The sequence below is a fragment of the Podarcis pityusensis genome, assembly GCF_964106645.2.
Source record: "Podarcis pityusensis genome assembly, chromosome: Z".
Lineage (NCBI taxonomy): Eukaryota > Metazoa > Chordata > Lepidosauria > Squamata > Lacertidae > Podarcis > Podarcis pityusensis.
In genome coordinates, this window is record NC_138044.1 from 2,198,060 (window position 1) to 2,215,343 (window position 17,284).

Below are 17,284 nucleotides of genomic sequence, written 5' to 3' on the forward strand. Positions count from 1 at the left end.
GTCGAAAGCGCGTCGAGGTAAACTGAAGCAGAAAGAAATGGAAGAGGAGGTGATGGGGAACTGAGCGGACTAATAATATTTAATACAGGCAGGCGCTTTAAGGGGAAAAGGTGGAGGCTGCGCTTGAGGGCGCGCTTGAGGGCGCGGAGGCTCTTCGGTTGCGCGCACGTCGCCGCAACAAAGCCACAAAGAAGGCTCCCACGGGGAGCATGCTCAGTTTCCCCAGTGCCGGCAACGGAGGAGGAGCGAGCAGCCGAAGACGCCGCCAGCCTGAGGATGGAGATGCCGGTGGGAGACGCAGACGCCGCCCCCGCGCGCGAGGAGAGGAAGGCGGAGGAGGAGGAGCAGGAGCGCAAGGGGGCGGCGGGGGGTCCGCGGCCGCCGCGGCCGGAGGGTCAGCCGGTGGGCGTGGAGGGGGCGGCGGCAGCGGCAGCGGCAGCGGCGGCGTTTCCAAGAAGAGCCCCTGGCACTGCGCCCTCGGCTCGGGCAGGTGCCGTGGCGCGCCTGGGCTCTGCCGGGCGCCGGGGCGCAGCGCCCAAGGAGCCGCCGCCCAGGAAGAAGAAGGGTCCCGCGGCTCCGGGGCCTCGGCCGCACCCGCGCAGGAACCCGCGACCCGTAACGGTGGACAGCTCCAAGGCGCGCACCTCGCTCCAGCCGCTCAAGCGCAGCCTCAAGCTGCTGCGTTGGAAAGAGGTAAGCGGGGAAGGGCGCGGGGAGAGGACCCAGCACCCCCATGCCTTGGCCTGGAGGGAAGCCCCCTTCCCCGTCGCAAGAGCAGCTCCGCAGCTGGAGCAGACCGCGGGTAGAACGGGACTCCAACTCCCATCATGCCCTGCCGTTGGCCTGGCTGGCGGGGGCTGATGGGAGTTGGAGTCTTGGCGCAGCTGGAGGGACGCAGGTTCGCCCATCCCTGAGCCGCCGCACAGAGTAGAAGCCCCCGCCCTAATCTGGGGGTGGGCAGGCCGCACGGCATGGGGATCTGGAGTGGGACCCTGCTGTGCAACTCATTGCCCACAGGCACTAAGTTTGGCTCTTGGATGACTTTGGACGTATAATAATAATAATAGAATTTTATTTATATCCTGCCCTCCCCAGCCGAAGCCGGGCTCAGAGCGGCGAACAACAGTAAAATAATAGTTGGTTGGCCACTGTGAGAACAGGATGCTGGGCTCAAGAGGCGGAGCTAGCTGCTCCAGCACCCAGAGCGGTGCAAGCTGGGCACCTGGGGGCGGGGCTAGCCATCCCAGGGGGGTGGAGCGGTGATGTCACCCCCTCCCAGGGGTGTCCCCCCCAGGTGGGCTGCATCCCGCTTACTCCTCCAGTGGCTGGGCTGCATGGACCTGATCCTGCAGCTGGGCTCTTCTTAGCTTATTAATTAAGTTTCTACACCACCCTTCATCCGAGGACCACAGGGCAGTTTGCAGTATAAAAACACGAAAACACCTACTATAATAGCAGTACCCCCACCCCGCAATTTAAGAGGGCGGAGAGTAAATTAAGCTTATCCCCACAGTTGCCCCCTCCCCCGTTGTGTGTTCAGCTAACACGGACTTGGTTCATTCCATGCTATGATTTATTAAACTATGGTTTCTATGATCTTCTGAACACTGTGCAGCGACTTTTAACTATGGTTTGTTTGTTGCCAGCCAACCAACCAGGATCTGAAACCAGAGCTTGTTGTTAAAGTACAAACCTTGGTTTGTATTGACCGTGGTTTGGCAAACTCATAGTGTACGCCAGCCTTCACCAACAGCTGGAGGGCACTGGCTGGGCAAAGGCTGGTGTCCATGCAGCTTTGATTATGCATCAGTTCCCTGAAGACAGGATCTCTGTTTTCTTTTGTGCAGTGGCAACACAGTCTAACTTTTCTGATGTGGTTTCTCTTCTTCCCGGTAAACAAATGAACTTTGCAAGGCTCCAGGCTCTTCCTGGAACACATCTCTCTCTGCATTTAAGGGAGCCTGGCTAAATGTTTAGAACATCAGCCCCTTGCCACATGGCCAAGGATGATGGATGCAAGCAAAACGTCTATCTATCTCAAAACTCTGCTTTGGACACCAGCTCCCGTCAGTCCCCACCAGCATGGGAAAGTTGGGGAAGTCTAAACTGGACACGTACCAGGACCTCCTGGTGTGTGTTGCGTTTTGCAGCTCTGGGTCAATGATTTCGCCTTGCTTTCCTCATAATGTCTAGATGAGCACAATGCTTATTGTGACATCACTGCACCGTGCAATGCCTTTGACCTCACTGCTGGCAACCAATGAGGCAGGAATGGACCCCAGCTAAATGGTGCCTTTCTGGTTTTCATTGTGTAGCCATTGACCAGGAGTAGAGCAGAGTCCAACCCTTGCACTGGTACCCAGGAACAAACCTGGGCTGTTCCCCCCCGCTTTTTCCTGCAAACAGAGTGGAAACAATAAAAAATTGACATTCCTCAATTTGGCTAGTACTGAAGCCATTCATCATGCCGCTAATTAGTTTTATTTATTTCTTAAGAACCTATGAAGAGCCGCTGCTGGATCCGGCCACAGGGGCCCTATATAGCCCAGCCATCTTCTTCTCACAGTGGCCAACTAGATGTCCACTGTGGGAAACCTGCAAGCAGGATGCAAACACGAGAGCCCACCGAGGATGGTGGGGCAAGCAGAAGGGTCTTCTCCGTCCCCCTCCATGAATTTGCTCCATAGAACTCGTGGTGGCACAAAAGGTTATCACCCCCCCCCTTTTTATCATTGGGCGATGAGACCCAGGTCACACACTGAGCTTCATGACTGAGTGGAGACTTTGTTGTTGTTTTTTACCATATTTTTTATTGAGTTTTCCATATCACATTTCATTTTCGTTATGTAAATCCATAACTTAAAATATTGCTCAGAAAGAGCAACAACCTCCCTCCCTCCCTCTGACTTCCACATATCTTTAACAAATCCATCGTATTTCTATAACTACTTTTTTACCTGGTATCAATTCCCCCCCTTCCTTTGGTTTCTCCCCCCCCCCCCATAATTTTTATTAAATTTTCCACAGTTGTAATAAATTTTGCAACAAACATTGCACAACCAAAGGTCAAACCAGAGCAAACACACAAAAAAATACATCAAAGAAAAACAACAACAAACAAACAATAAAAACGAACTTAATTGTTAAAAAACCCCACCTTATGAACATGTTAATTGACTTCCTCTAGTGCCTCCCTTCTGAGTTTCCTTGTATCTGGATGTAACAGCTTTCCAATATCATTATTAAACAGCAATATTCCAATTATAATCAAATTTATTCACTTTTCTTACTGTTCTCAATCCTATTTATTTAATTAAATCCTAATTTACTCCTAGGCCAATTTAGTAATTTCAAGTAATTTCTAATTTTTTATATTACAATATTTATTCAAATAGTCCTTAAATTTCCTCCGATCTTCTTGATATTCCTCTTCTCTCTGGTCGCGGATTCTTCCAGTCAGGTCGGCTAGCTCCAAAAAGTCCATCATCTTCATCTGACAATCTTCCACTGTTGGTAGTTCTTGTGTTTTCCAATTTTTAGCTAGTAAAATTCGAGCAGCTGTTGTGGCATACAAAAATAATTTAACATCTTTCTTGGGCAATTCCAAACCTGTTATTCCAAGAAGAAAGGCCTCTGGTTTCTTAATAAATGTATATTTCAACATTTTTTTCAATTCATTATAAATCTTCTCCCAGTCTTTTACCTTGGGACAGGTCCACCACATATGAAAAAAGGTACCTTCTTTTTCTTTACATTTCCAGCAAAGATTATCACTATTGTGATAAATCTCTGCCATTTTTACAGGGGTTAAGTACCACCTATACATCATTTTCATATTTCCCTTTAACATTGTATATGCAGTTAACTTAACCCCTTTCTTCTATAACCTCTCCCAATCCTCCAACATTATATTATGTCCCACATCTCTTGCCCATTCAATCATTACCGATTTAACTTGTTCATCCTTTGTATGCCACTCCAACAGCAAGTTATACATTTTAGACATATTCTTGACTTTGGTATCTAACAACTCCGTTTCCAATTTGGTTTTTTCAATCTTATATAATTCATTAATCTGATAATATTGTAGCCAATTCACTTTCTTTAATTTGTTCAAACGGTTTTAATTTAAAACCTTCCTGATTCTCTAACAATAAATCTGAGTATCTCAACCATTTATTTTCCATATTTAACTTTTTGGGGGCCTGTGCTTTCATTGGCGAAATCCATTTGGGTGTTTTTCATACTAAGAGATCTTTATATCTGCTCCATACATTATATACCTGGTATCAATTTTTAACATTCACCCTCTTATATGTAAATTAGCTCCTTAATTTCGCATTACCAAACATTTCGTGTTAAAGCTGCAAATGTTTTCAAATGTTTACAATTTTCTTTCAAATAAAGTATAAATTTGCTCCAGTCCTTCTGAAACGGTTCATCACGCCGATTCTGGAACTTCCCTTTCAGCTTTGCCAACTGACTGAGTGGAGACTTTAATTGCACTCCAGGATTTTGTCCCCTGGGCCATGCAGGCAACGTGTTTTGGGGAGGGTCTCCTTTCCGTAGAAGAGTACAGCAAAGGGGTATTTGTTTTTGTTTTGTTTTTATTTATTTATTTTCCCATTCTTTATGATCACACTTTCATCCAGGGATGTCGAATAACGTACAAAAAATAATAATAATTCAGCCGAAAATCTAACAATAACGTGCATCAAAATCATCCTCCTATTAGATATACATAACAGTATATACTTTTGTCCCTACTCATTTATCCTAATTCCCCCCCCACTTCCTCCCTCCCCTTTAAGCCCTCCCCCCAAAATTGTTCTCTCTTCAGATCTTTAACCATGTGCACAGATTATTCATTCTAATTTGGATGCTTGAGTTGGCTTCCCCCCATGCTATCCAATTCCTATAACTTGTCCATTAATTCAAAATCTTTTGACATTTGTTTTCCCATGTATCTTCCGCCATTACCTGTTCATATATATCAGATTGTATATATTCAAAAACACAACAATTCCGTTTTTCCATTGTCCATTTATCTTTCTCTTTCCATCCTAATGCAATAACAAGCATACCAGCTAAGATCATAATTTTATACCAAAGAGTATAGATAAAATAAAAAGGGGTAAATATAAAGAATTAAATAGGAAATTCCTATTGAAATGGTATCGAACCCCGGCGCAACTGGCATATATAGTTAAAGGATTGAGTCCTAAGTGTTGGCATTGTGGTTAAGAGTTAGGGGTATATCCACATATGTGGTGGGAGTGTATTTGTGTAAAGGAATATTGGCAGAAGATTATAAAAGCTATTTCTGATGTATTTCAGGTTAAGATAGAAGTCAATAGAGAAATGCCTATCTCAGGAATACGGGGGAATAGTAAAACAGAAAGCAAAGGAGTATTTGTCATCAGTGCCCTGGCCTTGTGTGTTTCTGCCAGACAGACCCTGGTCTGTATGGCTCTCTGTCCTCATTCCAGGCCCCCAGCCTCAGTTGCTCTTCCTCTGTGTCCCTGCCTTCCTCCTCTTATCTGTACCTGTGTTTGTAATTATGGTTCTCATTCTAGCTGTCTTGTGGCTGGACCTCTCCAGTCTCGCTGGGCCTCAGAAGCCTGGCTGCCTTTGCTGTGGTCAGTGGCTGTTGCGTCATCAGGAGCCGTGATTCCTGCATTGTAGGAACATGGACTATCTAGATGGCCCTTGCGAGTCCCTTCCAACTTTGTAATTCCAGCAATGTAATTCCTGCTCATGTCGTTGGCAACACACAAATCGCCGGCTGCCCCCTTGTTTACCTATGATTGCATGAGAACGTATGCAAGTTCATAAGCAAAATTGACTTATTTATTTCAGGGGTGGGGAGTCTGCAGCTCTCCCAAGTAATATTTGGTTCCCTCTCCCTGCAGACAGCATGGCCAGTGGTCAGGCATGAGGGCCGTTGCGGCACACAAGCCTCTGGAGGGCCACAGACTTATTTATTCTAGTTAGCTTGGCCCCATTGTTTTAGGAAAGTGGTTTTGTTTTGTTTCTTGAGCGCTTTGGACCTGCCACCTGCAGCATTTGTGCACCAGAGGGAAATGCCTTGCACCCTATTTTCACACCTTGCCCAGAGTTTCTCCCAGGGGCCACGCTGGGGGCCCCCACGGGAAGGCCCCCCCGGCAGGACATGGAGGAGGCAACGGCCTTCGCCCTCTCCTGCCCCCCAGCAGCTGGCAATCGGTGGGATAAAGGCCTCTGAGCAGCCAGGCTCTCACCAGCACCCGGCCCCATTAGTCACGGGACTCCAACTCCCATCATCCCCCACGGTTGGCAGCACTGGCTGGGGATGACGGGACTTGGAGTCCAGCAGTATCTGGAAGGCCCCTTGTTCCCTGTCTCCGCTTTATAGAGAAGCAGAACGGAGAAGGAAAGAGCAGAGGTGGAAGGCACCCCAGGGGTCATCTAGCCCAACCCCAGCAATGCAGGCATCACGGCTAAGGAATCCCCTGACAGGTAGCCATCCAACTTCTGCTGGACTACAATTTAATAATAATAATAATAAAAATAAATTTTATTTATACCCCACCCTCCCTGGCCAGAGCTGGGCTCAGGGCGGCTAACACCAGTAAAATAACAGTAAAAACATAATAGAAAAAAAAGCAATTTAAAATACAGGTTAAAATGCAATTTAAAATGCAGTCTCATTTTAAAAATAGCCCATAGATCAAAACCGTAAGGGGAGGGAAACATAAGGGTCAGACTGAGTCCAAACCAAAGGCCAGGCGGAACAGCTCTGTCTTGCAGGCCCTGCGGAAAGATATCAAGTCAATTTAGTTATTGCATTTACCTTTTCCTTCCAGGAGCTCATGGCAGTGTACATGGTTCTCCCCCTCATCATTTTATTCCCACAACAATCCCGTGAGGTAGATTTAGTAGGAGAGAGCGAGAGGGGAAGGAAGACTGGCCCAAGGTCCCCCAGCTGGTTCATGGCTGAGTGCGGATTTGAACTCTGGTCTCCCATGCCCTAGTCCATTGCTCTAACCACTACACCACATGATTCTTCAGGTTCGTGTCATCCCTGACCATTGGCCGTGCTGGCTGGGGGCTTGGTGAGAGCTTGGTGTTCTACAAATGTGGAAATACTCCTCTTTCTTTTTATAATTGTTGCCACATGCCCAGTGCTGTAGAAATTCAATATGATGGTGGTGGTGGTGGTGATTGCTGCTGAGTGCTAGGTGTTGTGCAAACATTGAAAATGCCATAGTGAGGTTGCAGGGTGTGTCTGATGGAACACACCATGAAGCCATCTGCCAGGGTTTCTTTATCTGTGATTGAAGGGGGTTGGACTAGATGACCCCTGGGTCCCTTCCAACTCTACAATTCTATGATCCTTTGAGCAATAGCTACCAGTTGCCATGAAAGTTCTATTAGGAGCAGCAGGACCTCTCTCTGTCTCTCTTTCACGAGTTCACACACACAGGAGGCAACAACTTTGTAAAATCATGCACCATCTAAAAATGAGGGAAGTGTACCTTTTTCTTCAGAATTACTGTTTTCAGTCATTTATGAGGATTAATTTAACTTAACCTACTAAAATTTCATTAATTGGGTGAAAACCCTGGTAAAAGCATCTTTTTGTCTAAGGCTATAATCTCTTCAGAATTTAAGAACATACGACAAATGCTGCTGGATAAATAAATAATAAATAATTTATACCCCGTCCTTCCCGGTTCAGAAAACCGGGCTCAGGGTGGCTAATAACAAATTTATAACACTTAATTGATGCAACAAAAAACAGCATAAAAACGTGAATAACAATAAATTCAGAATTCAAAAGTCAGTTTAGGGGGGGAAATCCATCCAGTAAACATTAGATGATCACCAGGGCTAGCTGGCTAAATTAGTCCTATTTGGGCCAGTGAGGAGACCAGGGGAGAATTAGCTGTGGGTTCCCAGAGTGGGTAATCTTCATAAAAAGGGGAGGGGGAGGGAAGAGAAGAGAAATAAAAGATCAGGCTAAGTTCCAGTTGAAAGCCAGGTGGAATAGCTCTGTCTTACAGGCCCTGCGGAATGGATGAGGCCAGTGACCTATTTGGCCCCTCCAGCATCCTGTTCTGGGAGAGGCCACCAGGTGCCCCACTGGGAATTCCACAAACAGGGCATGAGCACAACAGCAGCACACCCACTGCCCCCCCCCCTGCTTACGACATCCAGATGCCCTCCATCTCCAACAGAGAGGCTTTGTGAGTAGTAGCTACTGGTAGCCTTATCCTTCATCTGTTCAATCCCCCCGTCGGTGCCAGTACCACTTCTGGATAACTGAACTCATCCATTCTTCATTCAGGGCAGATCCAAAACACTGTCTAATGCATAAAGGTAAAGGGACCCATGACCATTAACTCTAGTTGTGACCGACTCTGGGGTTGTGGCGCTCATCTGGCTTTACTGGCCGAGGGAGCTGGCATACAGCTTCTGGGTCATGTGGCCAGCATGACTAAGCTGCTTCTGGCGAACCAGAGCAGCGCACGGAAATGCCGTTTACCTTCCCACCGGAGCGGTACCTATTTATCTACTTGCACTTTGATGTGCTTTCAAACTGCTAGGTGGGAAGGAGCAGGGACTGAGCAACGGGAGCTCAGCCCGTCGCGGGGAGTCGAACCGCTGACCTTCTGATCGGCAAGTCCTAGGCTCTGTGGTTTAACCCCCAGCTCCACCCACGTCCCTCCTAATGCACACTCCACACCATATTACAAACTTTGCAGGTCTTAATTGGAATGTTTGTGCATTGAAAAGCCAATTATTTTTTTTAACAAAATCATAAGAGGAGCCCCTAGGAAATTATTGCCTTGCGGGGGGCTGGACTAGATGACTTGTGGCAATTCACTATTGCTGCAGGGACAAAGTCTTTGTGACAGTTTTAAGGTACCTCTAGTGGATTGCCATTGCTGCTTGGGGATTAAAAGAATTCTAGTGCCTAATACAGTCATACCTCGGGTTACAGACTCTTCGGGTTGCATTTTTTCGGGTTACGGACCCACGGAAACCCGGAAGTGCTAAATCGCGCTTTGCGCATGGGCAGAAGCGCCAAATCGCAACCCACTCATGCGCAGATGCAGCGGTGCAGGTTGCAAACGCTGTGGGTTGCGAACATGCTTCCTGCACGGATCATGTTCGCAACCTGAGCGTCCACTGTACTGAATTCCTCAGAGCAGGTACAGACTTTAACTTGAACAGACTCAAATTTGTGGTTTTTTAAAAAAACAAAAACAAAAACAAAATTACGGACAGAATACTTTAACCTCCTTTGGGGCAGCAGTCTGTCTGTCTGTCTATCTATCTATCTATCTATCTATCTACCTATCTATCTTTCATTTCAGGAAAAGCCCCTGCCCCACTTTTATAGAAAAGCCATGTATTCCTCTCCACACAAATCCTGTGCTGACAACTTGAAGTGGCCCTGATCCTCAGCTCAGCTCGAACTTGTTGTAAATGGATGCTCTACAAGTAGTATTATTCACGTACTGCTGTGGAATTTGTGGGGTAGGGGTGGGATCAAGTTTTGGCATGCTGTTTTCACCAAACATTTCCCTTCAGTTTCTGATATTAATATTTGGCCAGCAAGATTCTTTTTTATAGGCTTCCTAAAAAATGCCTGAAGCCATTCTTGCAACTTTACAGTGAGTGTCGGTGGGGAGACATAGCAGTAAGAACAAGGTCAGTTAAAATTGGATTTTGTGCTAACGAGATCGGTGTGTTTGCATACTGACTTGCTGAAGTCATTTGCAGAGGTGGAAACAGAAGTCTCACCAGGAATTATGTATGCCGGTGTTAATCAGAACGGATAACACTTCTGAAAAGTCTGCTGAACAAATCCCTTTTGGAACAAGATGACACCTTCATCTGCCATGTTATTTGCATAATATCAAGGAATTAGCATAATTAGCCCAGAAAGCAGAAAATGCTTTGCCCATTAGGGTCCTGTTCTGTTGTATCTGGAGCAGGGAGCGTGGGGATTTAATGATGCTGACTTTTTTGGCCTGAAGGGGGAGCCCTTGACTTTCTTATGAGATGCAAGGCAGACTTTGTCCTGGTCTGGAGCCAAGAATATCAAAAATTGCAATTTTGCAACATCCTGCTTGGGCCTGGTCACCATTTTTAGGTTGGTTAGGGATGTGCATGTTTGTTTGCATCCATTTCCCCCAACCAGGTGCTCTCCATAAGCTTTGGACAAGAGTTCCAAATAGCCTTGACCACTGACCATTCTGGCTGCAGCCTATAGGAATCAGCTGATGACTCTGCTGGACTAGACGGGCCAGGGGCTCTTCTTGTGTTCTTAAGAAGTGATTCCACATATCTGCAATGTTGTCACTTCCGCTTTTTGGTTTTGAAAAGCTGCGTACCAGTTGCAATATACCACAGTGGTGGGCGGTGAAAATGGTGATAGCAACTGAAGGCTCCTTGGGGCAGGGACCTGTCTGGGTTTTGTTTTGCCAAGGCCACAGCGGCTGAGCATGGCTGCTTGTGATCCCATTGTGCTTGGGCTGAGAGTTTCACCTGGTTGGGGTCTTGTGCAAAAGCTTTAAGGGAGAAGGTGGGTTTGAGGGAGGGGAGGTGAAGAGGAGGTGGGTTCTGTGAATGTATCTCTGGTCGTAAGATGGCAGCAAGGGGCCAGGTGGAAGTGGCAGAGGATGTGGGAGAGGCCAGGGTTCAAATCTGTACTTGGCACGAACCTCATGGGGTGTGTGACCTTGGGCCTCTCTCAGCCTAACCAACCTGCCAGAGTTGCTGTGAGATAAAATGAGGAGCAGGGAGGGCCATATAGACCACCTTGAGCTCATTGGAGAAAAAGGTGGCATATAATTATTCGGGGGGGTGAGGGTAGGTAAACAGGCAAGCGGGTGGGGCCCTGTGAGGCATTTCGAAGAGCTCAGGGTGGGGGTCTTGGAAGACAGGCGGAACAGCTGACGGCGGGGCTTCCTTTCTGGGTTTGCTGTTGCCATGGTTACAGTGGCATCGTTTCACTAACACAGCTGCAGCAGCTATGCAAACAGTCAGGTCCCATAACTCCCTGATTTCCTGGTGTGTGGCTGGCCGCCCCCCCCCCCCCCGCCTTCCTTTCCTGTTTGTTCCTTACCTTCTCTGGAAAATAGGAGATCTGTTTCACGTTTTTTTACCTTTCACTCTCACTTCCACAACACCCTTTCCCCCCAGGGGACCCATGCATGAAATGTGCTGCTTTAGCTTACGGGCTGTACAGGTGCGGTGGAGAATCGGTCCGCGCTGCAACCAGGGCTTGCAAAAAAAGAAAAGAAAAAAGAAGTGTCTGAGAGCAAAAGTGCCAGTAACCAAAAGCTGCTTGCGGAGGAGCTAGCTTTATCTTCCTTGTTTATTTACAGTGGTACCTTTGGATGCAAACGGGATCCGTTCCGGAGCCCCGTTCGCATCCTGAAGCGAACGCAACCCGCGTCTGCACGTGCGCGGGTCGTGATTCACCGCTACCGCACATGCGCATGATGTCATTTTGAGCGTCTGCGCATGCGCGAGTGGTGAAACCCGGAAGTAATGTGCTCCGTTACTTCCGGGTCGCCGCAGAGCGTAACCTGAAAACGCTTAACCTGAAGCACATTTAACCCGAGGTATGACTGTATTGTATTTCTATCCTACCTTTTCACTCAAGGAATTCAAGGTGGCATATATGGTTCCCCCCCCTCTTCATTTAATCCCCATAACACCCTTGTGAGGTAGGTTAGGCTGTGAGGGGTCAAGGCCACACCCAGTCAGCTTCATAGCCAAGTGTGGGATTCAAACTCGGGTCTCCCAGTGGTCTGACTAACAACTGGCTCTCTTCCTTTATGATAGTCTTCACCAACCTGCTGGTGGGCTCTGCTTTATGTACATGTGTGTTTGTGGTGTATGCATGGCAGGGTGGGGGTTGTCGGGGGCTCTCTTTGCATGCACTCATGCTCCCAATCCACCTCCTTTCCCCAGAACAGTTGACAATTGTTGAGGGTCCTGGACGACTGCTTAACATTTTCCCTCTTCAAAGGCAGCCTTTGAGCAGGAGCTGGAAGAAAACCTTATTCCTCTGCCTTTTCCCAGAATGCTGGCACGGTGCAATGACAAATTCAGCTGCGGGTTGCTACACACCAGAACAAAAGCACCTGGAAGCAGGGCCTCTTTGTCAGCTGCCCCTGAAACTCTGCAACCTTTTGTCAGAAGTATGAAAACATACCCTTTTCCTTGGGGTTCAGATGTGGCTGCAGAAACTCTTCCTCTTCAGTGTTTTTTCAGCTAGTTTTCTTGAATCTTGCTGCTTTTCTTTTTAATTTTGTTATACGTCTACCAGGGTGATTGTCACTGCTTTGAGCCTTGCAAAAACAATGGATTAAAACAGAGAAGAAGCCTACCTCCTGGCATGTGCAGAGTGCCTTTCCTTCAGCCATGGACAATTAACCAATAACATGCTCTCGTTACGGGTCAGGGAAGAAATCGTGGCTTCCTGGAAGCCTCAGCCCACCAGTTTAGGACTTTCTTTAGCCTTTGGCTTGTGAACAAACTCAAACGCTCTAAAATTTATTTGCACTGTAATGAAGTCAGGCAGGTTTTCCCACCCTGCTCCCCCACCAAAAAGGTGTCTTTTGTATACCTTTAGCCAAGGTTCTTTTTTGCCTTTAGGTTTTTTTTTTTTTTAGTGGAAAAGTGTTTTGGAGAAAGCTGTTGTAAACAAAAACAGCTCCCTTATGGGGTATACAAGAGCCCTTATAGAGTCCTTTGTAGATTCTCCATCGGTAGGAGAAAATAACAGAGGCCAACCAGAGAATATTGAGAAGCAAAGCAGCTCGTAAGCCTGATCTTTATTAAAGCTGTTGCAACAGGGTGCTCCCCTCACCCGCAGGAAAGGAGGAGGAGAACCCTGAACCATGCGCACAAGCCCTTATATAGACTTTTGAACTGCTCACCTTGGAGCCCCAAACCACCCCTCCATACATCATAAATACATCACAGAAGGGGTGTAGCCCAAGACCACCTCCAGTACATCATGCATACATCAGAAGGGAAGGTCTAAAACAGAATCCTGAGTGTGTTGTTTATCTCCTGTCTGCCAGGTTACCTGATTGGATTACCTGGGCATCCTGGCCACTCTTTTGTTATGATAACTACCGGTACTCAATTCCTGAATCCAGGCCACAGGCTCACCCTATTCCAGGGGTCAGCAAGGCTTATCGGGCAGGCCAGATCACTCCCGCAGAGATCCTCCGTGGGCTGGGCCAGCGCAGCACAATGCCGGAAATCGCATCTGCGCGTGTCTGTGGCGCTGGAAATTGCTTCTGCGCATGCCCAGACGCCGGAAAGTGCGCATGCGCAGAAGCGATTTCCAGAGCCACAGAAGAGAGTCCCTGCGCTGCACCAGCTTAGCGCAGCATGTGGGGAACCGCCGAGCGGGTGGCTTGTGGGCCGGTTAAACCCCTTAGGATGCCTGTTGTTGTTTAGTCGTTGAGTCGTGTCCGACTCTTCGTGACTCCATGGACCAGAGCACGCCGGGCACTCCTGTCTTAGGATGCCTATCCCTGCCCTATTCATATGTTATATGTGCCCTTGAGACAGGATTTGTGAGCAAAGAGACAATAAGGAGGCTGCCCATCTCTTTCGACCTTGCAGAGAAATATTTGAGGTCAATGTGGAAAAGACAAATGGTTTCAGGACTTTTTCTGTGGGTCTCTGACAGTTCGTCTGTACATTTATATGTATGCTTGCTTGGTACATTTATGAACATTTACTATATATATATATATATAAACTTAAAATTCTTGTAACAAAGCAAATGAAAAGCAGCAAACAAACGAAGGGCCCGGATTTCTGCCCTCACCTTTCTTCCCCCCATGCTGCCTGGATTGGCTTGTCTGCTTGTGGTGCTGTGTCTCTGGAAGAGCCGGCGCTGTGCAGCGGATGCATTCCTTGTGCCTGTTTCAGAATCAATCAACTTGTAGCTGGGATAATCTTATTTGCTATGCTGTAGTGGGAGGGGGGCGTGTGGATGCTAATATCACCGACTTTCTGCTCTTGTTTTCCTGGTGCTCAGAACCGGCTCCAACTTCCTTATTTCTATAGGGTTGTATGCTATATAGATGCAAGTTCTCCCACAGCCTCCTTCCCTACAAACCCTCTTAAGTGCTGAGATTGGCAGAAGGCGCCCCTTGCAGGCTCAGGGTTGCGATTACCCAAGGAGAGGGCCTACTCTGTGGTGGCCCCTAAGTCAAGGCCACAGAGTTGCGCTTGGCTCCTTCATTGTGCGGCCTCCGAAGGATGCTGAAGATGCAACTCTTTGCCCCATGTTTTAATGGTGGGACCTGAGGGCAAAGAAGGGTGTGTAACAGACAAATAAAAACTAAGAGTGAAACTCCCCCCCCCCCACCTATCCACTCTCAGAGCTACAGTTCTCAGCGTGGTTTTAACAATCCATCCCTCTTCACAGAGAACTTTCGTAACACAGAATTTTTCAAGAACCCTCAAGCCTTTGGCAACACATAATTTATGAGGTTTTGGTTTTTATATCAAAGCAAATGTCACAAGTCCTGTAAAGTTTTCCGTTTGGGGGAAACTGAGGTTCTGGCAGCTGCTAGCATCCCTGTCGAGAGTTCCCAAGAGCTGAAACCTTTCAGTCAATTGGTCCATAGATTTAGTAATCAAAGCTGTGGTGAAGTTGAAATAGCTTGTTTTGCGTAGTTTGGTCACTTCTTGACAAACCGCTGTCCAAAATCTGAATACCTGTGGACAGTGTCACCACAGGTGGAAAAAGGTTCCTCTTTCAAATCTCCCCCCTCCCCCCCTTTTTTTGGTAAGCTCATCTGTATAGACATAATGTGAAGTTTGGCTCTTAGGTGACTTTGGAAGTATAATAGTAATAATAATAATAACAATAATAATGATAATAAAATTTTATTTATATCCCGCCCTCCCCAGCTGAAGCCAGGCTCAGAGTGGCTAACAACAGTAAAATAATACAGCATTCTAAAATCTATTCATTATAAAATCAGTTCAAATCAAATTAATGGCAACCATTGGGCTAGAGTTCTGTGAGGATTACCAAAGGAGGGAGTCAGGCTGTGCCCTGGCCAAAGACCTGGTGGAACAGCTCTGTCTTGCAGGCTCTGTGGAAAGATGTCAAGTCCCGCAGGGCCCTAGTCTCTTGTGACAGAGCGTTCCACCAGATCGGGGCCACGGCTGAAAAGGCCCTGACTCTGGTTGAGGCCAGCCTAACCTCCCTGTGGCCCGGGATCTCCAAGGTGTTTTTGTTTGCAGACCGTAAGGTCCTCTGTGGGGCATACCAGGAGAGGCAGTCCGTAGGTACGTGGGTTCTAGGCCGTATAGGGCTTTAAAGGTTAAAACCAGCACCTTAAACCTGACCCTGTACTCCACCGGGAGCCACTGCAGCTGGTATAGCATTGGGTGAATGTGATCCTGCATAGAGGACCCCGTAAGGAGTCTTGCCGCGGCATTCTGCACCCATTGGAGTTTCTGGGTCAGTCTCAAGGGCAGCCCCGCATAGAGCGAGTTACAATAATCAAGCCCGCATGGATCACTGTGGCCAGATCAGGGCGAGAGAGGTAAGGAGCCAACTGCTTAGAGACAATTTGTTAGAAAAGGAGAGTAGGGTTCGATGAAACCTCCTGTTCGGAGGCAGTCTATCTTTTGAGTACGAGATATCCTGTTGGGCCAATATTCTGCCTCTGGGCTTCTGGCTTACCAGCATGGGAAATGGGTTATTGGAGTAGATGGGCCTTTAGGCTGCCTGCTTTTATCTGTCGTGTGTATCACATTGCCTCCCTCGTCTCTCCCAGTCTGGAATAACATTTCCTGCCTCCTGGTAACCTAAAAAGACAACCCCTGCTCTTAAATCCTTACCAAGCTGTCGGTGTGAAACGCTGCTGTAAATGAGAGGTGCCCTGCCAGCATAATTTTTCTTCATTGGTATTTTGAAACTGGCATTGATTTAAATATTAGTTACCGTATTTTTCGCTCTATAAGAAGCACCAGACCATAAGACGCACCTAGTTTTTGGAGGAGGAAAACAAGAAAAAAATATTCTGAATTTCAGAAGCCAGAACAACAAGAGGGATCACTGTGCAGCGAAAGCAGCAATCCCTCTTGCTGTTCTGGCTTCTGGGATAGCTGCACAGCCTGCATTCGCTCCATAAGACGCACACACATTTCCCCTTACTTTTTAGGAGGGGAAAAGTGAGTCTTATAGAGCAAAAAATACGGTACTTAAAAAACAAATATTCCATGGGTATGGGAGAGCTACCTGACGCTTGCCTCCAAATCTGTATTCCTCGCGCATTTGAAGAGGGCGCGGAAAAGGTGGGATTCCATCCCTTGGTTGTTTTCCTGAGAATTACACATTTTTTGCCTCACTCTCCCCAAACTTTCGTCTTCCTGAGTAAATCAATAACGAAATGAACCGGAGGTCCTCCTTCCTCTCTAGTTGACTGTTGTGGGTGTCATACTTGCTCCATTAAGCAGCAGAGGAAGAAAGAATTTCCCCAATTAGCGTGCTAATTAATTTCAGGCACCCCCCCCTCCTTTCCCAAAGCAAGTTGCCTTCAAAACTAAGGCTTTTAAAAAAGGCATTCTTGGAGATCTGTTTGCAGAAAGGATCCTCCTTTCCCTGCAACCTCCCACCTTTGCCCACAAAATTTCCATAGTAAGGGGGGCGGGATAACCGTAAACAGCCAGGGGGTGTTTTAAAACGTTGTTGCTCCAGTGGTGAACATGCTTCTTTGCAAAAAGGGGTGGCAGTGGGAACGAAGGTGCTCTGTGCTGCCTCCTCCTCAGAGGAGGCCTGGAAACGGCCTCTGCATTCACCCTGGGGAAACCGTTGCATCATAAGTCTGGCGTCTGTTGCAGTACGCCTCTGAGTGTTCCAGTCAGTCTTGGGGGCACAGGCTTGTTTGTCCCGGGGGTGGACGCATGATTTGAAGCGGGGGGGGTGAACTGGAGGGCAGCAAGCTTGCATCAGCTTAACGGCCCCCCAGGATTAAGTAGCTGCACCAGTGAGGGAAGTTTTAATTGCCAAGCCAGCGAACCGGGGCAACAAGGGGTTGGGTTTCCTCCTCTAAAACCTGGCTGGGGTTCTGGGGTGTTTCTGTAATAAGAGCAGAGAAGCTAAAATGCCGTTGCTCTGATGGTGAGCAGTTAACATTTCCCCCTTAAATTGGATGTTTCTGTGCATGTCTTTCTGCGATAATTTATTTTGGTCTATTCCATCTTCAAGGGACATGGGTGGCACTGTGGGTTAAAC

General features: G+C 47.4%; 1 protein-coding gene across 1 annotated transcript in view; it reads left to right on the forward strand.

The window, feature by feature from the left end:
* The first annotated feature begins 201 nt into the window (after window positions 1-201).
* TTLL11 (tubulin tyrosine ligase like 11) overlaps window positions 202-17,284 on the forward strand; it is a 73,533-nt gene continuing 56,450 nt past the window's right edge. The window contains exon 1 of the mRNA XM_080990899.1: window positions 202-693. Within this exon, the coding sequence (XP_080847025.1) occupies window positions 277-693 (417 nt within the window). The 5' untranslated portion in view covers window positions 202-276. The remainder of the gene's footprint in view (window positions 694-17,284) is intronic.